The sequence below is a fragment of the Protomyctophum bolini genome (assembly GCF_963924005.1).
Source record: "Protomyctophum bolini genome assembly, chromosome: 2".
Taxonomy (NCBI): Eukaryota; Metazoa; Chordata; class Actinopteri; order Myctophiformes; family Myctophidae; genus Protomyctophum; species Protomyctophum bolini.
This window is the reverse complement of record NC_137863.1, coordinates 18,112,732-18,138,956: the sequence shown is the minus strand read 5'-3', so window position 1 is coordinate 18,138,956 and position 26,225 is coordinate 18,112,732. Positions and strand designations below refer to the sequence as shown.

The window sequence follows — 26,225 nt, the reverse complement described above, 5'->3', positions numbered from 1 at the left end:
TTGTGGGTTTTTTTTCCCTGTAAATGAACGCCCTACTTGATCATGATAAAGCATCACACAAAAGCATCAAAAGTTACTGATCATCAAGCTCGAAGTGTGGCGTAAAGTGATGCGTTTGGGGCTTGTAGATCTGCTACTTTTTCATCGTTTTTATTTAGCGGTACCTCCGCTCCATTACGGAGCTATGTGTGTCCATATGTATGGGCCGTTCCTGGGGATCTGGATGTTCTGGGGACCCCCGGGGACCCCCACATGGTAACTCTGTTATTTCTCGACCATTTCGGAACCGGCCCGGCCCCCTGAGCGCGTTCCTGGGGGGCCTGGATGTTCCAGAGACCCCCCGGGGACCCCCACATGGTTGGTAACTCTGTTATTTATCGACCGTTTTGGACATGGGGCGGCTCGCCGGAACCGGGCAGGCACCCTGGGCGCGTTCCTGAGGGTCCGGATGTTCCAGACCCACAGTACACTACAATACACAGTACACTACAATACATTACAGAGCACAGTGGCTCAGGGGTAGAGTGTCCGGATGGTAACCGCAAGGACTATGTAAAGTGCCTTGGACTATTTACCACAGTAAATAGAGTAGAGTACAGTAACTATAACAATGCATCTATAGGTGTGATTTTCTTTTAAATCCTGAAAAGTAACAGTTTGTTTCCACCCGACAGAGGGGATGGGTGTGCACAGGGTACTGTAGGTAGATAACAACATACAGTACAGTCAGTAGTGTAATGTATAGCTGTGGAACAGTGCTGGCCTGCAGATCAACTGCAGAGGTAGAATTATAAGAGCGACCCGGGGGTTATTGGGCCTCGGAGTGGCATCAGGAATTAGAGGTAAAAGGTGCACGTCTCCCTGGTTTAACATCATCTGTACTCCACGCACGTCTCACACGCGAGAGGGGAGCGAGGGCGAGGGACCAAGCCTATGTGATATGCACACTAACATCTCTCTCTCTCTCTCTAAGACGGAAAGGCCCGAAATACAAAGAACAAACCATCTCCTTGGTCTTGCCTTCATTCACTGAGGTAAAGGTCCCTTATCGCTGACTCATGCGGCCTCATCCAAACCAAAATCCTATTTGAATATGTAACTTACTTACATCATATCCTGACCTACAATTTACAGTGTAGACATTCAGCAGACGCTCTTAATCCAGAGCGATTTACAGTAAGCAAGGAAAACACAAGGTATTAATGGCACGTCAAAAGCAGAGATAGTACTCTATGATCATAGATAAACCAAGAAACAGAATCAGTATAATATTAATATTAATATTAATATTAATATTAATATTAATATTAATAATAATAATAATCTGTACATTGAAACTATACACACTACAGGATGCCAGGTCAACATTTAAACCTTTGCATATTAAGCCTGCGAGGTCGTCAAGGCTATGGTAAGCGCTACGGGCTAAGGTGGAGTCTGAAGAGGTGAGTCTTCAGATTACGGAGGAAGATTGGGAGTGGGCCCACAGTTCTATGGCGCAATGGGGAGTCTAACAACAACATGTCTTGCAGAGGGGTCACCGATCTGTCATCATCACACCCGTGAGTCTTAACCACATCATGAAACAAGCTCGTCGATATGCTATTTTCAGCAAAAGCTTTCCTCACAATAACAGAAAATACACTCACTAGTAAAGAGCCCTGAGGGACTCCGGTCAACCATATAGGGTCTAAGTGGTAGCTAACCATAAAGGTAGCTCTGCACCGCACCAGCTTCGGTAAAGCTCTCCACCGCATGGATGTCGACGGTGCTAAGTGCTGAAAATCCTCTATTGCCGAAGATCTGCTGTAGAATGGGCACTGTCAAGTCGGCTCCCAAGTGGTAGGGAATCGTCTGCTTTTGACCGTCAGATAGCAGCGGGCTTGCCTTGGACTATGTTTAGCTCCATAGTAGTGGTTCGTCTGCGTCGGCTCTCGGGTAGGCCTACATTCAGCAAATGTTTTTACACACCTTTCAACCAACTTCATTCTACTGACAGTCTATAGTAGTGTGTTCATGTGTTGGTGGAGATACCTTTACAGTCTGTAGTAATCTGTAGTAGTGTGTTGATGGAGAGATCCCTTTACAGTCTGTAGTAATCTGTAGTAGTGTGTTGGTGGAGATCCCTTTACAGTCTGTAGTAATCTGTAGTAGTGTGTTGGTGGAGATACCTTTACAGTCTCTAGTAGTGTGTTGGTGGAGATCCCTTTACAGTCTGTAGTAATCTGTAGTAGTGTGTTGGTGGAGATACATTTACAGTCTGTAGTAATCTGTAGTAGTGTGTTGATGGAGAGATCCCTTTACAGTCTGTAGTAATCTGTAGTAGTGTGTTGGTGGAGATACATTTACAGTCTGTAGTAATCTGTAGTAGTGTGTTGATGGAGAGATCCCTTTACAGTCTGTAGTAATCTGTAGTAGTGTGTTGGTGGAGATCCCTTTACAGTCTGTAGTAGTGTGTTGGTGGAGATACCTTTACAGTCTGTAGTAATCTGTAGTAGTGTGTTGGTGGAGAGATCCCTTTAAAGTCTGTAGTAATCTGTAGTAGTGTGTTGGTGGAGATACATTTACAGTCTGTAGTAATCTGTAGTAGTGTGTTGGTGGAGATCCCTTTACAGTCTGTAGTAGTGTGTTGGTGGAGATACATTTACAGTCTGTAGTAATCTGTAGTAGTGTGTTGGTGGAGAGATCCCTTTACAGTCTGTAGTAATCTCTAGTAGTGTGTTGGTGGAGATACATTTACAGTCTGTAGTAATCTGTAGTAGTGTGTTAGTGGAGAGATCCCTTTACAGTCTGTAGTAGTGTGTTGGTGGAGATACATTTACAGTCTGTAGTAATCAGTATTGGGGGTTTGGTGAAGAGCTACCTTTATGCTCTGGAGTACTCTGTAGTGGCTTGCCGACACAGAACTGATCTATAATCGTTGTTATCTTGCACAGTAGATCATATCTTGTCGTCAAGATAGATATTGGCTTCTACATATTGCCAGTGAACTGCCCATCAGAACCAGCCCCTAGTAGAAAAAGCATTGCATAAAACTGCCCTAACGTAGTGGTACCTTGATTTCTTCGCTAAATTATACATGTACATACAGTATACTCTATAAGTGATTCAGCCTTTTTTATCTCATGGCGGTCAGCGGCGGCCGGCGTGCCACATAACTGCATGACACTGATGTTGGCAGCGGCCGGTCGTTAAAGCGTGTGGTAGTAGTAGACGCACACCAGAGATGCATCACTTATCGAGTGTTCCCAGTGCATTCATGTGCAACATTACACCGTCAACTCACTGACCTCGCCTTGCCCTCTGTCCATCGTTTGTTTACATGGCTAATGGTCGCGTCAGTTTTCCTGACTGGCTGGCTGGCTGGAAGGCTGGTTGGCTGTCTGGCTGTCAAATGCGGCTGGCTGGCGTGTCTGGCTGGCTGCCCGCCCCGTCGTTTCACATGTTATTGTGTGCGAAGCCATTGGCTTCATTGCTTTTAACGCATTAAGACCCTGAGGGGGATTCTACAAAATACTTCTAAATCAGTCGTCCTCAAACCTTTTCAGACCCCAAAATGATACGATAGCCATCTGAAAATCTGTTTAGTGCCTTGGAGAGAAGATATCTGTTCAAAAAAATTGAAAAAATAACACATGTACAAGCATGCAGAGCGGCACAAATTGACCCGCCGTGAGCTTGTAGATCAACTGCTATGTTTGAGAACCTAAATCCTAACAGTAGGCAACGTTTTAACAGCGGGCGACAGCCAGACGAATTTTCCGGAAGTGCATTATTTGTCAATGGGACTCGGCAACTACTGCCGATAGCTATAGCGATAGCAGGCGAACAGGCGATGGTCGAAAAGTGGGCGGAGGAACGTCGGCCGGCGATAGTGGGCGATTAGGCGATAGTCAATGAAATTCAAGTGTCGCATGACTGTTAAAACGCAGTAAGAGTTTTCTGAAAAGCCTATGTTGCTATATTGCTAAAATCTAAAATGACAGACGCTTTCCCGGTTTGCATGGGTTTGCGTGTATAGTGTTGGTTACAGTATCTTTTGAGATATTAAGTGGGTCTGTCAAACTCTGGCAACTGCACGGGGGGAGATGCAACTGTTGAGCACGATTTCAGCTTGGATGAATGTCACGACAATAAGTGCTGTCCTGATGTCGAGCCAGTCATTAGCATCATCTTCCAAGAAAGAAGATACTGATTGAAGCATGGAATGTTTTCAACATGCACACATGGCACCCATGCACGCACACACACGCACACACCACCATATGTGGACATTTATAATAATGATGATTATAATTTATGCACACACACGTATATATACATATACAGTAATGTACTTACTGTATGTACACACAGAGACAGGGGCTATAACACGTTCAGTATACACAAGGAGAGCAATTTCTATACAGAGTCACAACAACTTCAGCCACCATCTTGGCTATAGAGAGCCAACTGGCTAACTGTGTTTATGCGCGCGCGCACACACACACACACACACACACACACACACACACACACACACACACACACACACACACACACACACACACACACACACACACACACACACACACACACACACACACACACACACACACACACAGGACCGGGGGGTCACACACACACACACACACAGGACCGGGGGGTCAATGCCTGGGTTGTCAGCTCGGCAGGGGGACAGAGCCATCTGGCCCAATGAAGAGTTAACCCAAACTAAAACCATATTGGCCACAGACTCCAGCAATTTCCACTCCACACATATTTTTGCTTCGACGAACCCCCTCCCCCCCATCCCCCACCCAATTATCATGATGGAACCATAAGAAGAATCTGATAATCCCAGAATGACCTCCACCTTTTGGTGGCCGTGGTGGTGTTGTGGTGGTGGTGGTGGTGGCGGAGGGCTTGTCATGTTGTCTCGACACCTCACGTGTCCAAAACTGTTACTTGTCAGGATTCAAATCCAAAAAGTATCTGAATGCTTGAAATGCGGATCTGCTACTGCCGATGCTTTTGTGTGACGATGTAGTGTGATCGAGCAGGACAGAACAGAAGCATTACACTCTACACATGCAACAACCACACCACCACCATCCACCGCCACAATGAGATACACTCTACACATGCACCAACCACCACCCCACCAACATGCACCGCCACAATGAGATCAAAACAGGCCTTTTCTCTGGACCCATGACGCTCTGTGCTGTCACAACACTTTGAGCTCTAAATGAATCTCAGGAGACACGGGGACGAGAGAGAGAGAGAGAGAGAGAGAGAGAGAGAGAGAGAGAGATTATAATAGGGGGAAAAAACTGACGGGCTAAGTGTGGGCTAAATCGGCCAGAAACCTGTCTGGAAGAGAGAGAGAAAAAAAAAGCCCTGTGCATACAGCCGGCCTTTGTCTGCGTTGGAGGGGAGGGTTTTTCACCCAGAAAAAAGCTTCAGCACCACGGGCCATACTAGCTATAGCAACGATGGCAGAGTGGGAGACGGGAAAGAAAGGTTTTAAAACGATCCATTTAGAGGGGTGGGGGGGGGGGGTGGAGAAGCGAGCGAGCGAGCCGGGGGGGGAGGCGAGAAAACCAAGGAGAGATGGAGAGAGGAAGCGACGGAGAGATGAACAGACAACACATGACGGGAGGAGAGATGGATGCTAAACCTAGCATCCTGGAAGCCCCCGGTCAGGGAGTCAGTCAGTCAGTCAGTCAGTCAGTGGCTGCCTGCTGCTATAGCCAGCATCTAATGGCAGATCACATCGCTTAAATTACAGTCCATAACACATCATAAACATAGGCCTTACATACTGTACATAGGCTGCATATACCGTACACATGGTACATGGTCACCTTCCAAACAGGCATTCAGCCACGCACACACACACACACACACACACACACGCACGCACGCACACACAGCAGACAGACAAGACACACACTGCTTCCCTTTTTTGACCACAACACATCAGCTGCCATTAATGCCAGCGCAGTGCCTCCCTCCACTCGCCTCCCCTCCGCCTGATGCACAGACAGTCGTCCTCAGCAGCCCCCACTCCATCCATTTCCTCCATCTATATATCCCTCCATCTATCCATCCATCCATCTATCCATCCACATCTCTCTCTCCATCCCAACCCCCCACCATCCATCCGTTTACAACAACCCACAAGCCCACACAGCAGCAGCATCCCCACAGAAAAAACAGAGAAAAACAAACACAATACCTCAGTCAGAGGGTCTCATCAATGGTCCCTCTTTCCCCTGCTATTAATCCACAGCCAGCACGTCGACAACAAGAAGAGAAAAATCCAAGAGGTGAAGATGAGGGGATAGAAAAACGGGTGCAGAATAGATTCCGAATACCTCTCTCTCTCTCTCTCTTTTCCCCCTTGGGGGAGTGGCTGTGTTGCTCCCTCTGTCTCTCTCTCCCTCTCTCTCTGTCTCTCTCCCTCTCCTGTGCGTCTGCCTTCCGTCCGACGTTGTGGTCCAGGCGTTGTGAGGCTAAGCTAGCGGGAGCTAAACAGGCAGCATCCACACAGAGGTTGAAGACTTCTCTCTCTCACTACACAGCAATGAAGGCTTCTCTCCCTCTCTCACGGACTGAGCCCCGCTGTCTCCGTCTCACAAGCGCCCACATTACACCCGCCACATCTCTCTCTCTCTCTCTCTCTCTCTCTCCTCTCTCTCTCTCTCTCTCTCTCTCTCTCTCTCTCTCTCTCTCTCTCTCTCTCCTCTCTCTCTCTCTCTCTCTCTCTCTCTCTCTCTCTCTCTCTCTCTCTCTCTCTCTCTCACAGTCACCCCCCTCAGTCCCAAACCCGTCCTCCCGCCGCCCCCCTTGTTTCTCCTCCCTTTCCCCATGCAGCCTATGTCTCTATCACTGATGTTGGTAGAGTCAGACACATCACACAGTACATGCAGGTCTATTCCAGAGAGCCCATCCCCGGTGGTCATCACGTGATATACCAACGTTCGGCGGGGGGCTTTGAAGGAGGTGGGGGGGGGGGGGGGGGGGGGGGGGGGCCTTGCCTGGGGTTGAGTTGAGTTTTTTTAGGAACTGTGATGAGATGAGACTGCACGGGGCTGAGGGCGGCTCGACTACATCTAACTCCCAAAGTGTGGAAAGGGTTAGGTTTACTGTACAACAGTAAAGTACTGATATATGTATGGCCGGGGGCAAGGAAAGGGTTCAGGCCTTGGACTTGGAGGAGGAAGGACAACCTGGATGATGGAACCATATAGTATTAGCTTCTATGTCATGATTCCAGCCAAAAGACGACATTGCCTCAGTCAGCTGCCAGCTTGTGAGTTCACTTCACTTTGTCCACAACAATGGGACACAGGAATGAATGCCCGTGCAGGCTTCCATTGTCTCACCCCAGACCCAGTGAGCAGCACACCGTGGGCCGAAGGGGTGTGGGGAGGGTGTAAGAGAGCCGGTGGTAGAATGGGGAGTAGGGTCAAAGGTGAGCGAGCGAGAGAGAGAGAGAGTGTGAGAGAGAGAGAGAGACAGAGAGAGAGGGGGGGGGGGGTATTGCCATGGTGGTAAGCAACAGCCTGGACACGTCACATGGCTCACCATCCACTGAAATCAGTGTTTCTGTGCAACGTACGGAAGCGAATATTTAACCATTTAACCACTGTGTGTGTGTGAGAGAGAGAGAGAGAGAGAGAGAGAGAGAGAGAGAGAGAGAGAGAGAGAGAGAGAGAGAGAGAGAGAGAGAGAGAGAGAGAGAGAGAGAGAGAGAGAGAGAGAGAGAGAGAGAGAGAGAGAGAGAGAGAGAGAGTGTGTGTTGTGTGTGTGTGTGTGTGTGTGTGTGTGTGTGTGTGTGTGTGTGTGTGTGTGTGTGTGTGTGTGTGTGTGAGTGTGTGTGTGTACACACACATGTCCTTATACCACCGCTGTGATCTCCTATATTGGCTATAAGATGCGTAAGGAGCAAGTGAAGATACACTTTTTATTAGCTAGCTAAGAGTCGCCTGTGAAGGAAAACAAATCACCCCCCACACACACACACACACACACACACACACACACACACACACACACACACACACACACACACACACACACACACGGTTTCCAACCTATGGTAGTCTTCTTAAACTATACGGTATAGTGTAAGGCTATATCTCCCGTACCGATCACTAAAAAGCCCAAACCACACCATTTAAAACAGTTTTGACCCTTTGGTGTGTAGTATGCATGTTGTAATCCAATATGACATGGTGTGGTTTGGGTTTAAGGACTAGTATGCATGTTGTACTTCAATACGACATGGAGTGGCTTAAGGACTAGTATGCATGTTGTACTCCAATATGACATGGTGTGTTAAGGACTAATCTTAAGGACTAGTATGCATGTTGTACTCCAATATGACATGGAGTGTCTTAAATTAAGGACTAGTATGCATGTTGTACTCCAATATGACATGGAGTGGTTAAGGACTATAGTCTTAAGGACCTAGTATGCATGTTGTACTCCAATATGGACATGGAGTGGTTAAGACAAGTCTTAAGGACTGTATGCATGTTGTACTCCGATATGACATGGAGTGGCTTAAGGACTAGTATGCATGTTGTACTCCAATATGACATGGAGTGTTAAGGACTAGTCTTAAGGACTAGTGTGCATGTTGTACTAGTCCTCCAATATGACATGAGTGGACTAGTATGCATGTTGTACTCCAATATGACATGGAGTGTTAAGGACTAGTCTAAGGACTAGTATGGCATGTTGTACTAGTCTCCATATGACATGGAGTGTTAAGGACTAGTCTTAAGGACTAGTGTGCATGTGTGTACTAGTCTCCAATATGACATGGAGTGGACTAGTATGCATGTTGTACTAGTCTCCAATATGACATGGAGTGTTAAGACTAGTCTTAAGGACTAGTATGCATGTTGTACTAGTCTCCAATATGACATGGAGTGTTAAGGACTAGTCTTAAGGACTAGTATGCATGTTGTACTAGTCTCCAATATGACATGGAGTGTTAAGGACTAGTCTTAAGGACTAGTATGCATGTTGTACTAGTCTCCAATATGACATGGAGTGGCCAGAGAGACTGATAGAAGTTGCCACTCTATCCTTGTTATTGTTTGACCTCCATTTAGCTTTAGACACATTCCAAATAAAAAGCTATGTACACACATGACGACATGCCATCCAACTCGTTGAACAGGATGTGCGTGTGCGTGTGTGTGTGTGCGACTATTATGGTGTTCAATGCAAAACATGAATACAATTTGGGTGTAGATGTGTGTATGATATAGTGCCTCAAAAGTAACTACAATCAAGACCTGGAATACAGGATGTGCTGTGTGTGTGTGTGTGTGTGTGTATGTGTGTGTGTGTGTGTGTGTGTGTGTGTGTGTGTGTGTGTGTGTGTGTCGGGGGGGGGGGGGGTAAGTAAGGACAGGTCCAAGTTTGTTTACTCTCCTGGCAAAAAACAACTTCCCTCACGACACTACAGTACTGACACACACACACACACACCCACACACACACACACACACACACACACACACACAGACACCACACACACACACACACACCGCTTGCCTTCCAACAGTCAACAAAAACGTACTAGAGTCTATAATTACAGCTAATTCCTGCTTAGTCCTCTGTTTCCATTGTTATCTTGCCTATGGCTCTGCTGTGGGAATGACATCCCTAGCACTGTTTGCAGCTCTGCCTTTGTTCAGGTACTGTACTGTACTGTACTGTACTGTACTGTACTGTACTGTACTGTACTGTACTGTACTGTACTGTACTGTACGTGCGACCATGTGTGATTGTTGCATCTGTGGATGCAATCTGCAGCCTCGCTGCTATACCTACTACACAGCCAGGCCCAGACAGACGGCTTCCTCACACACCTCAACACGCACACACACATGCACACTACATTATTGTCATTTTTTGCCGTAAAATAGCAAAACAACGTGCGACACGTTGCAAGCTCATAGATCAGCTATTTGTCTGTGCATGACCCTGGCACGCAACTAAGTTTAAATCACATTTATCTCTTAAATCCAACCCCTAAACCCGACCCTGAATACCTTTTTTTTTACCATAGTGAGGACCAGTAAACTCGTCCTAACTACAGTATGTATATTACTTCTTCTCATATTTTACAATACTTGTGGGGACATTTGGTCCTTTCAAGTATGGTAATATAAACACAAACACACACACGGCGAGGCAGGAGTATGCAATCCAACACCAGCACATAGCAAGAGTCCTCTCAGCAAACAGCACTGCTGGAATGCTGCTGGAAGTTGAACTGGTATTGGGGGGGGGGGGGGGGGGGGATCATACTGTCTGCCACAACAAACCTGCGTCCGCGTGAGTGTGTGCGCGCGTGCGTGTGTTAGCTAAAAGGCTAGCTAGCAGGAAGCCTATGTAGCTGTGTGTGTGTGTGTGTGTGTGTGTTCTAAATTACATCTCTCCATCCCTCCTATTCCCATATCCGCCCATCCCCCCTCTCTTGCCCCCCCCCCAAAAAAAACCCACCCCATCCCCCATTGCCCCTTCTCCCCTCCCCTCCTCCAACACCAAGCTGTCCTCTTAGCCTATATACGAGCCGTCCAATCGCCTGTGCTGCGAGCCCCGCGATCCATCACACACACACACACACACACACACACACACACGCACACACGCACACACAGGAAACGCAAGCTTCCACAAAAGACGGCCCCTTGTATGAGCAGCGCGGAAGGGGAGGGGGGCTGTAAGACAGAGGGAAAGAGAGCAGAGGGAAAGAGAGCAGAGGAGAAGAGAGGAGGAGAGGAAAGAGGAGAGGAAAGAGGAGAGAAGAGAGGAGAGGAAAGGGGTGGATGACAGAATGGATGAAAGGGGTGGGGTGGACGTCAGGGACAGAGATTTTTGGGGAATGCTGAGTGTGCGGATGGGGTGACCGCAAAGGGAGGCAGAGGGACGCCGAGGAGGACGGGAGGAAAGGAAGGAGGGAGTTCTGTTACAGGAGTAAAGTATAGCAGGAGAACAATATGGAAACAGGAGGATACTGTATGTACAGTATACGCAGGCAGTGTTGATGTCGTCCACTAATACTGTAACAAAAAAAAATCGTCGGCTACATTTTTTCACCGAAGAAATCTAAATGGAAACTCAATGAAAACTAAGCTATGAGCGATGACAAAAAACTAAGACTAAATACATTGACAGTTTTGTCAACAAATACAAACTAGACTAAATGTTAGGGAAGGGACTATAGTGGACAAGAGATCCATTCTTATGTTATGATCATGAGAATAGAATAGACTTTATTTGCATTTTAAGTGCATAGGACATTTTGGAGCTCAGCTCCCAGGGTGATTAATCAGTATTAAATAACTATGCGGTATAACTTTACTGTTGCTGTTGTTTTGTTTTAGTAGCGCTGTTGAACTGATGACCAATATACACATGCCAAGTGAATGTTTACCTGCAAAGGAAAACAATTAGTCACCAACAGGCCTTGAGATGTGGAGAAAGATGTGGACACGCACGCACGCAAGCACAGTACAAACATATGTTTGTGCATGAACACACGTAGACACACATGCATGTGTACACAAAGCGACACAGAAGGCTATTCTAGGTTAGTAATATTATTCCTTTGTTTGAACATTGTTTTTTCTATCTTCGTGCTGAAATGAAGGCCAAAAAGATTGCCTGGGAGTTTACTGACTGAGATCTGCATGGTGAGATAGCTGGTCAAATATATGTTGTGCGTGTGCGTGTGTGTGTGTGTGTGTGTGCGCACACTACCACACCACCGCACATGCACGAATTTGTGCCACAGAAGCGGGCCGTGGTTATAAGCACAACCCGGCTAGGATTTTGAATGTCGCGTCTCTGTCGGTTGGAAACCTCATATATCCAAAACCGTTACTTTTCAGGATTCACTGCAAGCTTGTAGATCTCCTATTTCTGAAATGTTTTGAAAAATGTTTGGAATGTTTTCAATTTTATTTAAAAACATTCTCTTCTGACTGAGTCACTGGCACAAAAACACCACCGCGGCGGCCCGGGGCGATCCGTTACTTCTGATGGTTTTGTTGTGATGATGACGGATGAAGTAGGGCGTTGATTTACACCAGAACGTAAAAAGTTACTATATGGATATAAGAGGTTTCTGCCTGACAAACCATTATGGTCACAGGACTTCATGCTTTGTTTACTGCACACAACACTACATGTTTATGATGAGTGCATCATAAACACCCTCTGTGATTAAAATGGCCGTTATGACCACCCCGCCACCCCCCGCCCTCCACCAGAGTCTGGTTGACATATGGTGGCCGAGGTATAATGCCGATAAACTGTCCTGAAAAATCCCCTGGAATAGCAGATAGCAATTTACGTGAGAGGGTCATGAATAAACTAATTGGTAAGACAACAGATGAAAACTCATTAGGAGAAAAGCGTTGGTTTTATTGGGGGGGGGGGGGGGGGGGGGGGGAGAGGGCTGGAGGGGCCACGCATCTATTCATAAATTAAAGTGGTGATATCTGGAGGCATTGGAGGACGCACGGCATAGAGAAAGAAAATGAAAAGTCATTGCTCAGTTGCTGTTGATCACACACCCAGCGCGCAAATTGTGCAAATTGCTGTCCGACAGAAACCTCTGCTACTTTTGCCCCCAATTTAAAGTTAGCAAAAAGCAGGCCTATGGCAAAACAAAAGTGTTAAGAATTCCTAGCAGAGTGGGCTCACTAAATGAATTGGGTTCAGAAACAAGTTAAAACATTGTGAGTCTTCTGTGCAACGAGACGAGACAGAAAATTATCTAATTCTAGTCGAGGCAAGAGTAGTGGTGGACATTTTATTCCCCAACGGCTTCACTTTAGTTTCCACTTTCTACAGATAGAATTATCAGAAAAAAATAATAAAAAAAGGAAACAATCATTTCAATTTATTTTTGGTTAATTGTTCTCAAAGTGGGGTCTGGGGACCCACAGGGGTCCTTGGGGGAGTTCCAGGGGGTCCCCAGCTAAAATAGCTATAGCATCAAAAATATATATCACTTTATCCATGTATATGTTGGCTATTAAAAAAATCTACACGAGTCAGAGAATACAAAAGAGAGAATCAAACTGTCCATTTTGCAGCAAATTCCGCACGTCTCTCTCATGCTGAGGTCATGGTCAATGGGGAATTTCTTCTCCCGTATCAGGCGGACGATAAGCTCCCATCCGATTGGTCCACACAAGTGGATTTAGCGGTCCCCTGGGACTTGGGGTTGAAACACGAGAGGGGCATTCTACATACATCCATCCATCTCTATCCTGTCTTGTCCTGTTTGTCTGGCAGAACAGTGCATATCGTTACCCTATGCACTGTTCCTACAGGCCAGAGCAGTGCATAGCGTTACCCTATGCACTGTTCCTACAGGCCAGAGCAGTGCATAGCGTTACCCTATGCACTGTTCCTACTGGCCAGAACAGTGCATAGCGTTACCCTATGCACTGTTCCTACAGGCCAGAACAGTGCATAGCGTTACCCTATGCACTGTTCCTACAGGCCAGAACAGTGCATAGCGTTACCCTATGCACTGTTCCTACTGGCCAGAACAGTGCATAGCGTTACCCTATGCACTGTTCCTACAGGCCAGAACAGTGCATAGCGTTACCCTATGCACTGTTCCTACTGGCCAGAACAGTGCATAGTGTTACCCTATGCACTGTTCCTACAGGCCAGAACAGTGCATAGTGTTACCCTATGCACTGTTCCTACTGGCCAGAACAGTGCATAGTGTTACCCTATGCACTGTTCCTACTGGCCAGAACAGTGCATAGCGTTACCCTATGCACTGTTCCTACAGGCCAGAACAGTGCATAGCGTTACCCTATGCACTGTTCCTACAGGCCAGAACAGTGCATAGCGTTACCCTATGCACTGTTCCTACTGGCCAGAACAGTGCATAGCGTTACCCTATGCACTGTTCCTACTGGCCAGAACAGTGCATAGTGTTACCCTATGCACTGTTCCTACAGGCCAGAACAGTGCATAGTGTTACCCTATGCACTGTTTCTACTGGCCAGAACAGTGCATAGTGTTACCCTATATGCACTGTTCCTACAGGCCAGAACAGTGCATAGCGTTACCCTATGCACTGTTCCTACAGGCCAGAGCAGTGCATAGTGTTACCCTATGCACTGTTCCTACAGGCCTACTTGATCACAACAATACTGCATCCCAGCATCAGAAGTACCAGATCTGCAAGCTTAGATGCAGCTTTAAGTGACGAGTTTCCAGCTTGCAGATCTGCTACTTTTGTATTATATTTTCTTTGACCGAGGCGATAGTTAAACTTATGTGCACTCTCTATTCCAGTGGATCACAAACATTTTCATGTCAAGGACCCCCAAATTGACCCTAATTAGCCCGCGGACCCCCATTTGAAAAGATATGCCAGGGGCCCCCATAAGAGAACATTGTTACGGCTCTAGCAGTGATTCTCAAGCCGTTCAATTCCAATGGCCCCCAGTTTGACATGCATGTTAGTCTACAGACCCCCATGATTAAATGGCATTTCTATCTCTGGGACCCCATTTATATTGTAAAACCAATGTTAGTTTATCTCTGAGAGTGTACAAATGGAACCAAATGGACCCGTTATGGCTTCATTTGTAAACTCTCAGAGTTACAGACCCATAAGAGTCCATTTGGTTCCAAAATATTTTTAGCTGCGGGGACCCCCTGGAACTCCCTCAAGGATTCCCATGGGTCCCCGGAACCCACTTTGGGGACCACTGCTCTACTCTGTCCCATCGTTACAGAGGGTAGACTGAACACGAATGCACAGATGCTATACTCTGTCAGGTCCTCATCACCTTATCTGACAAACTTTGCGGCTCCAACTTTGCGGTGAATAATAAGTTCACTGATGACTGACACAACGGCGGAAGGCCTGATGATCACTGACAGCAACCAGACGGCCTTACTGCACGGAGGAGAGAGAGAGGGTCAACAACCTGACGCTAACGCCAGGAGGAGAACGTCGACCTTTCCTGTTCGACATGCAAGACACAAGGAGCTGAAGTGTGAAGAGTACATGAAGAGAGGAGAGACTGGAGTTTTGTCCTGTGTGTTTCCCATGACCGAGTGCCTCTCGTGGGATGAGCACACCGACCTATAGGGGGTTTCACCAACTAGTCCACTAGTCTAACTATTAGCCGACACGTCGTCGCCAAAACCGAACAGGTTTTTAGGAGTTTCGGTGATAAAACACAAGGGAAGAGGCCTCAAGTCCTGGATTCTCGCACAGTAAAATCTATTTTACTGTGCGAGAATCCAGGTTTTTCCCACAATTTTTTTAATTTATTTCACCCAGTATCAATTATCTAATGTAATCCTGGCCTATACTGTACACTCCCTCTGCCAACCTGGGGAGAGCAACGGACTGACCTCATGCTGCCTTCTATGCATGAGGAGTCCAAGCCCTTTCTTTATCTTTTCACCTGACAGGGGGAGTTTCCCCGGTTGGACATGGACGAAACACATTATTCCAATTGGTTCCTTTCCCCTCCATCAGGCTGGCCAGAGGGAGGCAGTTTATAGACCAGGATTACTGCATGTGTTTTTTGAGGGTACCTACCCTAGGGGACACGGGGAGAACATGGAAATTCCACACAGAAAGGCCCTTTTGCCAACCCTGCCCAGGGTATGAGCACTGATGACGCGGAGGAGAGAACGCGCCCACAGCGTTCCCTGGGGAATCGAACCCAGGACTGTGAGGCGACAGCACTACTGACTGCACCACCGTGCCCTCCTTAAAATCCTCAGTGTTAATTAACAAATTAATTGCACTCATGAGTGTACAAATGGGACCGAATGGACCCCTTAAAAAAGGTTTGTTTTTGCATACAGGCCAACGCTGACAGAGCTGAAGCAGAGAGTAAGTGAAGTGACAGAAGGCGGGGGAGATTCTTGGATCAAGACATAACGCATTTAATCGCCCCGGCTATTGATCCCATTGAGGAGAGAGAGAGAGACTACTAGCCTATCGATTGCACTCGTTGGATTCTCTCACTAATCAGACAATATTGGTAAAAGCAAATATCACGCTGATTAAACAGCCGACGAGGATGGAGGAGGGGGAGAGAGATATTTTAAAAAATGGGTGCAACTCGAAAGTAACTAAGTACATGTACTCAAGTACTAAACTTAAGCACAATTGTGAGGTATATATATTTTTTACTTTGCTGGGCTATTTCCAAATTTATATATTTTTACTTCTACTCCACTACGCCTCAGAGGCAAATATCTTTTTAAATAAAACAACTTACTACTAGTTACTTTGTAGATTTTACTTTGCATAGAGATAAAGCGTCCCGACTATATGTGCGATTTTCAAAAGACTTTGAATACATTTTCAAACTTGTGAATAGGGACATTCTGTGCAATGAGCAAGGACCAACGAGAGCAATTGGCTAATCACAGGCACGCATGGCTTAGAGTGAAACACTCAGGGTTTTAACCCATTTAGGCCTGACGTCGAAAGTTAAAAAAGGTATTTTTAAAATGTATTTTCTTTCCTGAGAAACCTCATGTTTATGCATCAGTGGTTCTCAATATTTTATTTCATGGACCCCAGAAATGACCCCCATCTGAAAATATGTTGTTCCATTTGAGGCACATTTTCACGATTTTTCAAAAATAGCAGAGCTACAAGCTCATAGCGCGGCACTCGGTGCCGCGCTATGAGCTTGTAGATCTGCTGTTTTTCAATAGCTAAAGTATAACATAATGCTTTAAAACACCAAAAGGGGTTCCCGCACAAAATGGGTTAAGTGGGCGACCGCTCAGTACGTCCTGGAGAGCATGTTCTACCCGAGTGTAAGACATCTTCATCCAATCAATACATGGATCTACAACTGGGCTCTTCCTGCAACCTGCAGGACATACACATAGCACATGGTCACGCTTCACACAACCAGAGGGCCTGTTTCTTGTAGCACGCACGCACGCAGACGACAAATGGTCTAATACTCGCAACGCACAAAACCAGATGTCGTACAAGGTTTCTTTGACTATGCATCCACCTCTTGGTACCACAGCACTTCAAAGGCCCTTAAAACAAGGCTCCAGACCTCCAAAAACAAACTGGTCAGGCTCCTACTTGGCCTCACCGCCCGAACCCACCTCACCCCTGCCCACTTTGACAGGCTGGGATGGCTTAGGGTCGACGACAGAGTACAGCATCTTGCAATGGGTCTGGTCCACAAGATTCGATACACCACTAAGATACCCATGTACCTGTCTAAATACTTCCTTAATGTAAACGAAGTCCACACCCACAACACCAGAGGGAGTGCAACAAACCATGTACAACCCAGATTCGGCACAAACAAGGGACTACATTCTTTTCGCTCCTATGCCACCAAAATGTGGAACGCCCTACACATGTGAATCCCTTGACTCCTTCAAAACCGCTCTCAAAGGGCACCTACGGATGGCTGCAATTCAAAACTGGCCTCTGTAAAATCTGAATCCCCCCCCCCCTTTCCCCTCACTGTATATGTATCTTTTTGCTTCCTATATGATGAATTCCTGTTCTGTTCTTTAACTACATAGAAGTGTCTATTTGTATGTCTCTAAATGTTTTGATGAATTGAACAATGTGGACCCTGTTGTAAACAAGTGTAACGCTTAATTGGGTCGTCCACTCACAGTTAACAGTTTTTGTATTGAGTTTGTGCTTGAAATGTACTGTAATTCTACAAACTGTTAATAAATATTTCAATCAATCAATCAATCAATGCTATGGGATGGCTTTCATCAGTAAGTGAAGACATGGTATCTTTATGTTAATGCACAAAATCTGCATGTGTGTGTGTGTGTGTGTGTGTGTGTGTGTGTGTGTACAGTAGGTGTGTCTGACTGTCCCGTGCATAACGCTAGCACCCCACTGACAGATTGTCTACATCGCTGATGACGACGACCCCGGGGTGTTGAGTATATCCAACAAACGAGGCTTAACGAAGAGGGCGGGGTCAGGTACGGTACTCACAAGGCACGGCGTGGCGGTAGAGGTTATCTCGGATGGTCTGCTGGAGCTCGTGGTCGGGCGACGACTTCTGGAAGCGCTGGCTCAGGTAGTGCTTCAGGTCCTTGTTCAGCTTGTTTCCTGTCAGAGAGGGAGGGACACAGATGGGTAAATGGTGCGTTTATATAGCGCCGCCACCTTTATCCAAGGCGCTTTACGTAAGATTGTGCATTACATTCACCCATTCACACACACATTCATTTCATACACCGATGGCGGCGGAAACCATGCAAGACATGAAGACACCAACGAGCACATCAGGAGCAATTGGGGGTTCAGTGTCTTGCTCAAGGACACAGTAGAGGACACTCTGGGGGAGCCCGGGTTCGAACTGGCAACCTTGCGGTTACCATCCAGTCACTCTATCCCTGAGCCAGCTACCGCCACCACGGGAAGACCGCTGTTACGACTACATCACCACACAGCTCATTAGAATCGCTGCCGTGTTTTAAGATAAAGCCAGTTTACGTTGGCTTCGTTTCTTCACAATAGTTACGTCACTGATTTAACGAATGCAGAAATACGAGTGGTGTGAAGTTACAAATACTTCTATACTTGAGTGCATTGCCTTGGACGCCTCGTTTCTCTTCTCTTATTTTTGGGCTCCCATATGTATTTTCTATCCCCACAAAGACCCATTTTTGAACAATCAGCCTTTCTCATTCTATAGGGGATTTTCCGTAAATTGTATGTTAAAACGGTTGGTCTGATTTGGTCGTACGGCTGACGTCAGTCGTCAGCCTATCAGTTTAATCACTTCACACACAAATCTTGTCTCGTGGGGCTCCCTCCCTGTAGTCCCTGGCACAACATATTACTTCAGAATACATACCACCACAACAAATAATTCAACCGATGCTACAGTAGAGCAAAGTTGCAAAGTGATGCACTGCTAGAGCTGTGTCGTTAACAGTGAGATGCACACCTGCTATTGTCACTCAGAGGGGTGCCTGGCTCTACCCTGGACTCTCTCTCTCTCTCTCTCTCTCTCTCTCTCTCTCTGTCAAAGCAAGGCTGGCTCTACCCTGGACTCTCTCTCTCTCTCTCTCAAAGCAAGGCTGGCCAAACCCTGGACAGGCAGCAAACAGTGGCTGGCGAGCAGTGCAGATCTGCCCCTTCCCACTGCTAGGCCATCTGGTCGCCAGACACATATTAGGCTACCGAGGAGCATCAAGTCTTTAAAAGTGTCTCTTTTGTGTGGGTGTGTGAGTGTGTGCGTGCATGCGTGCGTGTGTGTGTGTGAGTGTGAGTACAAGTGTGTACTGCTGTACTTGTTGATGACCAAAATAGAAAAGTACACGACATGAGGACCATTTTCCTCACAAGAAAAAAGTGCAAAATCACCATCCCAAAAAATGCCAATGTCCTCTCGTGTGTAGAAATACAAACATGTGCGTGTGTGCGACGTGTGCGTGTGTTTGCATACACATGTGACGACGACACCACAGTCTGTGCACGTGCACAACACAAAAACAAACAATAGAAATCACGTGTGTGTGTGTGTGTTTGCATAGACATGTGACGACGACACCACAGTCTGTGCACGTGCACAACACCAAAACAAACAATAGAAATCACGTGTGTGAGCGTATTGTACGTTTGTGTGTGTTTGCATAGACATGTGACGACGACACCACAGTCTGTGCACGTGCACAACACAAAAACAAACAATAGAAATCATATACCAGACGTCATCATGGTGAGTGTGCTGTCTGTGGTAATCATAGTCGTATAAAAATCACGTCCTGTCGATATATATATATATAATATATATACAAACACAAAATGACTCCGTTTACGGAATGTGTCAACGCTCCCGATACACATCACGATAGTTCATTCATTCGTTAATAAAAAACAACAAACCCCTTTGTATTCTTTCTCCATATGTTTGCATACTGTACGTAGTTCTCGTTAATTCATTATCATTGTGTGCAATCCTCTGTCTCAATATCCAGTCTTTGACTGTTTTCTTGGACAAACAACCAGACCAGCGCATATAAAAATCCCTGGAATCTGTTGCCATGGTAACTGTGTGTGCGTGCGTGCGTGCGTGCGTGCGTGCGCTGGGAGGAGGAGGGGGGAGTTGTGTGTGTGTTCACTTGATGTGAGATTCTTGTAAATAAAAGGAGCAGGGGTTTAATATGATGATTGAGATTGTTAACGACAAGCCGTATACATTGAATAGCAGAGTATACATTGAATCACCAATTAAAACCCCACCACACAGCTGATGCCGGAAACATGGTCCACTGTTATGGTTTACCAGTGGTTCTCAACCCGGGGGTCTAGACCCCCCAGATGAGAGTAAAGTCAAAATTGTAGGACTTTTAAGACCTTAACAGTTCCCTCCCTATAGCGAGTTACACAAGTTACGTTTTCATTGTTTAATTTGCGTTTTTAATACGTTTTAAGACATGGGACAGAGTGGGATAGGTGAAGCGTTTTGATGACGTCAAAAACATCCATCGCACTGGCATGCAAAGGATTCTGGGAAATTGAGGCCCAGTGCATTGGAATGGCGGCGGTGGCGCGCAGCGGGCACGTTCCTTCTCTGTTGTTGTGATTGTCACTTTGGAATACTTCAACACTACGACAAGCGATTACACCGTTTTTATGAAAAGCAACGATCATGTCGGCGCTGTGGCTCTTCAAAGGTTAATGAAAACTAGGCAGGTAGATCTGGATCACGATTATTTAATCCACGCAGTCAAGAGAATGCAGACTCCGAGAGGAGTTACTGTATGCTCAAACAATTCCTATGCATCGGTGCAAATGGCAGAGTGTGAGAGAGAACACGGTTCAGCACAGGTTCAACCGCCAGCGGCGCTCCGTGCCTCAGGGACGGCCCGGTGCTCGCAGTGGGAGGTTGACGGCACCGGGAAGAACACATTGTCTGATGGGGACTGGGGAATTGGCAAGGACTAAATGGGATTATTATTATTATTCACACACCGTCGCTCATGTCGTTGCTGTCGGGCAGAAACCTCTCATATAGGTACATATATTTTACAATTCTGTGTTTTGAGCTTGTAGATCTGGTATTTTCCAAGGGGCCAAGCCTGAAGGGCCTCTGGCCCCTTACTGTTACAGTATTCTAGTGTGACAGCCTATGAGTCTATGGGATATTACCCAACAACTGATTCCGAAGGTCAAGGATCCATGGGTGGAGGTGTCCTTGCACGCATGGTGTTCCTAACCCCTAATCGCCGTTCTGAATGCTAAATATGATTACCTCAGCTGGGTCAAGCAGAAAAGTAGTTTCCCCAGGTCTTTGTTATTATTATTATAAACAGCACCATGACCTTCAATATTGACGTGTGAAAACACAAGGCTTGGCACTACGTAGCTCATTTTATTTTGTACGTTTAAATGTCACTTCTCACAGTGGCAGAAGGGCAACCCCGACATCCACTGTGGAAATATGAAGTTGTCTAATCACATAATATGGTTGCTATGGTGACAGACTGTATAAGCCTAATGAGGGTGGGTGTGAGGGGGGGGGGGGGGGGGGGGTTGCTCAAACTCTCGCTCTGGACAAAGTGGCTTTGAAGGGAATAAAGCTTTCCAGGACAGTAACCTCATACAAGATTTTATTTTATTTTTTAATTATTGCTTCATTTCTTGGCCCGTTATCGCTATATTTTCATTTGAATCCTGAAAATGAACAGTTCTGGACATTTCCACCCGAAAGACGATATACACAGCTTGAATTCCACTTGAGCTTTGAATTATGTCACCTGACTGCAATAGAGATTACGACCAATTACAGGACAATTCAAAGGTATTCACGCACACATAAAAAAAAAGAAAACAAACAGCATTCATATTCATAGACCAACATACAAGTTCCTACTTCTACATAAACAATACAACATATGGCTATAGTAAATTAACCAACACAAAAGATGGAGGCTTTCCATAAGCAACTTTGACTAAAGTTCCCATCTCACCGCCCAAAGCCTGTCCTATAGGAGGAAACGGCAGCTCTCTCCCATTTCAGAGCCATTATTACCGTCCTGGTTTTACTCCTCCTCGCAACAGGTGGCGAGCTCAGCCAAGTGAGCCAACACAATTAAGGGCCAATAGGGAGGTTATCGCTGCCACGTGTGCATATGGTTCTGCATACCAATTACCAGAGTTAACGAGCAGCCAGTGAGACACACACCTTATGTACCTGCCACGTAAACTGACCTGGCTGTGTGCGGTCTGTCAGTACCATAATGCACTGGTTCTCAGACTTTTTCCATGTCAAGGACACTCAAATGAATTTGTATTTGGCTGCATGCAAACGTCCTACTGAAGAGAGTACAGTATGTGGCAGGTTTTTCAGATACCAATTCGATTGGCTTTCAAATTTGCAGGAGGTGCCGGTTTTGCACAAAATGTCACAAATCGTGAAAGCAGCACCCAAAATGTTTCTACCTGGCCTCATGGTGCCACTATGACAGCCTGCCTCACATCTTCAGAATGTCAATTTGATGCAAATGAATCCATGAACAAAACTAAATTTGACCTTCACCTTGAAATGTACCTACTTTTTGTCAATCATACAGACAAAAAATAGCCTTGATATGCAGATCAAGGCTACTGATGCGATCAGATCGCATCCGTAGCGTTAATGTGATTTAAACAAAGCAAAATTTTAAAAAGCATGTGGGCCCACAGGTTGAGAACCACTGGTTTAAGCATGCGTACCCAAAGGGCACCCGCCACCTGCTGCCCGGTGCCATCATTACATACGTCTTGGTCCAGTTCTATAGATTCAACCCTTGTCTGTTCCTCTCTTCATCTTGACGGAGCGACGATGCTTTAAAGAAAATGAGCGGGCATCATTCACGAGGCAGGACATGGTGAATGACAGCGGCGTGAAGGATTGGCTGATTGATAAACGAGGGGAAGGCAATCACTTAAGGGACACGTCGATTAACCAGAGAGGGCCATCCATCCATCCTCCGCTCCGGTGTGTCCTCCGCCCGTGCAATCGCTAAGTGCTGACCTGCAGCGCTATAAGAGCGGCCCTCTGATCTCCCAGAGCCTCGTGTCAATAACACACAACCCTCCTGTACTCATTAGCGGGAGTATCCCAAAGGTTTTTGGGTCTGCTGAGACGTGCACTATATGTCATCGCGGGGTCGGGTCGGGACATGCCGGGGGTTGGGGCCGCCGAACACATGGTATAGGGGGCGTCGCCATGCTGCATTGTGGTGGACATTTTTGTCAAAATTATATTTTTGCCACGGACATGCAAATGAGCGGAAAGTAATATTACCAGAAACGCATAAAGAGCCAGCCCTAATATACTGTATAGTGCAGTGTTCATGCAACCTTTCGGTTTTCCTTGGCGGTAGACTGGAACTCTGAGACTGGTCCATTTGGTTCTATTGGTACCAACTTTCAAGATTCTGAACCAATTCATTTTCAGTATAAACACTCTGAACTGGTTCAATATTAGTCTGAGAAGAAAAGAGCCGAACTGGTTCAACCCAGATGGAAAAGAGGCCTCAGAGTTATGGGGGTACTAAAAAGTCTAACAAGTATGTACCATACATAGTGACCTGGAGGCGTGATCAATGCTCTTTGGCCACTCAGAATAGACAAATTGCATTGATCACGCCTCCAGGTCTTTAGTTTACTCAAGTTAGGGAATAAGACCTGGTACTTATGACACGCAAAATACAGTGCCAAGTCTTTGCCATGGACAAATGTTATCACGAACGGACATACAGTAGTGATGAGTCTGATGACCCCTGGAGTAGAATAAAGCAAAATTAAATCTCATGACTGGGCCAAGAAGTCGTAAATTTGTGATTTGTGAAAACAGCATGGAGGGATATTCCCCAAGATGACACAAGTGCTCCGTTTCCTAAACGATTGGCACAATAATGTAAAATGATGATGTTTTAGGCATTAACCTTCTAAAACCTACTGTATGTTATTGCTGTTCTACATTACAGCCAGGCAGTGAGTTGAAGAAATCACAGATGGAGACTTTAACCTTTGGTTTTATGACATTTCGGAGACCATTCATGTTTTATGGAAGATCATTCTGAACATGTATTCTATAGTGTTGACCAATTCAAATACTATTCCATCTTAAAATAACCAATAGCTGAGAAAAGCTGATCTACAAGCTTGAAACAATTTAGGCATTTAGCAGACGCTCTTAATCCAGAGTGACTTACATTAATTTAAGCAAGAACTAAAAACATCACATACATAAAAAGTGGTTCTCATGAGTTATACGTAAGCTAAGAACGTAACAGTGGAATATCAATATAATGGAACTATGCATGGATACTTTATAGTGCTATGTCTACATGAAAAGCTATCTAAGTCTACATGAAAAGGGCGAGTGCTACGGGCCATGATGGAGTCTGAAGAGGTGGCCTTTCAGACTACGGCGGAAGATTGGGAGTGAGGCTGCAGTTCTGATTGTAATGGAAAGTGCATTCCATGGTTTTGGAGCCAGAAGGGAGAAGAGTTTGGGACGTGAAACACATGGCAGGGCGACTAAAATGATTTAGATTGCATGTTATGCAGACAGATGCCAGGTCATTTGTAGACCTGGCATCCTGAATAATTTGTTTTTATAGTTTCACTGTACAGATTATTTTTTCTTTATACTGTTGAGACTGATAGGTGCTTGATTTATAGTACCTATGATGATCCTAGATCACAATTTCTATGCATTTTATGCATTACGTCGTGTTTATCTTGCCATGGAAGTCAGTCTGGATTAAGACAAGAGCGTGTGCGCATTATGCCTAAATTGTAAATTGCTGTCACAAACTCTTGTTAATACTTTTAATTGGTGCAATATTTATAAAAACTCACAGACTTAAACATTTGGAAAAAGAATGTCAATAAATAACGAACATGGTCGATCTACAAGCTCACAATGCGCAGCGTCACTCACATCACGACACGTTGTGGTTGTGACCTTGTAGACCGGCTGTTTTCCCCTACTTTTGTGCGACACTTTTACGATGAAGTAGAGAATTAATTGGAAGACAGAACGACATAAAAAGTTGAAATGTGGAGATACAAGGTTACTGGCCGACAGCGACGGCATTGTGAATACTGAAGTAGCAGTGCTGACTGCCTGCCTGGACCGTGAACTGCATCACAACTATAATCAGCTGCTGATAGGAAGACATCAATATGTATGAATGTAAAAAGAGGCTTCGTTTGAAATACAGCATAATAGAGCTTGACGGGATAATTATCTTGTGGTTGTAAAGGAAGCAGGCTGACCACATTCTGCTCTGACCTGGCATGAGTCATCCAGGCCACAGGCTACACTATTAATATAGTATAGAGTTGACATTTCCTTTTACACCCAATAACTTCCCCCCTCCCCCAAAAAAATAATAAAATGACAATGAAAGGGCAACTTCACCTATTTTTAACCTGAATCCAGGATTGTTCTGTGTTGAAGAGGAGGACATGTGAACATCTGACATTTGCGTTCTAGCTCTTCGCGAGTGTCGAATTTGAAGTGAGGCGAACGGTTCTGGAGTTACATGGATTACAGATGCACACACGTACTGTATAGGTACAGAGACTTGGCTGCATTTAAAGATAGATATCTCTTCATGAGGTCATTTAATTTATCCCCCCAAGTCATTAGGGCTAATTATGACCTTTGAGACAAATAAATTAGACAGTTGTCCAAAAACGTAGCTACTGCACTTTGCCTTTGTAGGGCAGCGTAGGCCTCCAACTTCTTGATGACTTAAATGATGTAAGCGGACTAAGCTCTGCCAACTAACGAGCTGCCGCTGTTCTGCCAACAATCTGTCACCTATCGTCTTAGACATTAAGGTCAGGAAGGACTCCGCTCTTCTTAAGCCTTCAAAGCAGCTAACCTCTAGTCCCCTCAAGCCACTCCCGAGTACACTAACACCATTAGTCTACTAGTAGTTTGTTATTCGTTACCGCACACTAATCCTGGCAAACAAGAGCAGGCCATATTTTCTTTTGGCTGGTATAAAGGCTGGAGTTTACCCCTGGATTGAGTTTATATAAGGAATAGCTTGTATGGAAATAAAGGCTATTTCCAACCTTTATGCAAATAAAAGCAAATAAAATGCTTTGACCTCTTTCTTAAAGAACAGTTATCCAACATGCTCAAAATAATATCACATGGCCCCTTTAGCCACTT

The 26,225-nt window shown here is 45.7% G+C and overlaps 1 protein-coding gene across 7 annotated transcripts in view; it reads right to left on the bottom strand.

Moving 5' to 3' along the window:
- The window catches only part of magi1b (membrane associated guanylate kinase, WW and PDZ domain containing 1b), a 241,975-nt gene that overhangs the window by 124,768 nt on the left and 90,982 nt on the right, over nucleotides 1–26,225 (bottom strand). For all 7 annotated transcript variants that reach the window (XM_080782423.1, XM_080782424.1, XM_080782426.1 and 4 more), the window contains exon 2: nucleotides 18,023–18,139. In XM_080782423.1, coding sequence (XP_080638549.1) covers nucleotides 18,023–18,139 — 117 coding nt within the window. The remainder of the gene's footprint in view (nucleotides 1–18,022; nucleotides 18,140–26,225) is intronic.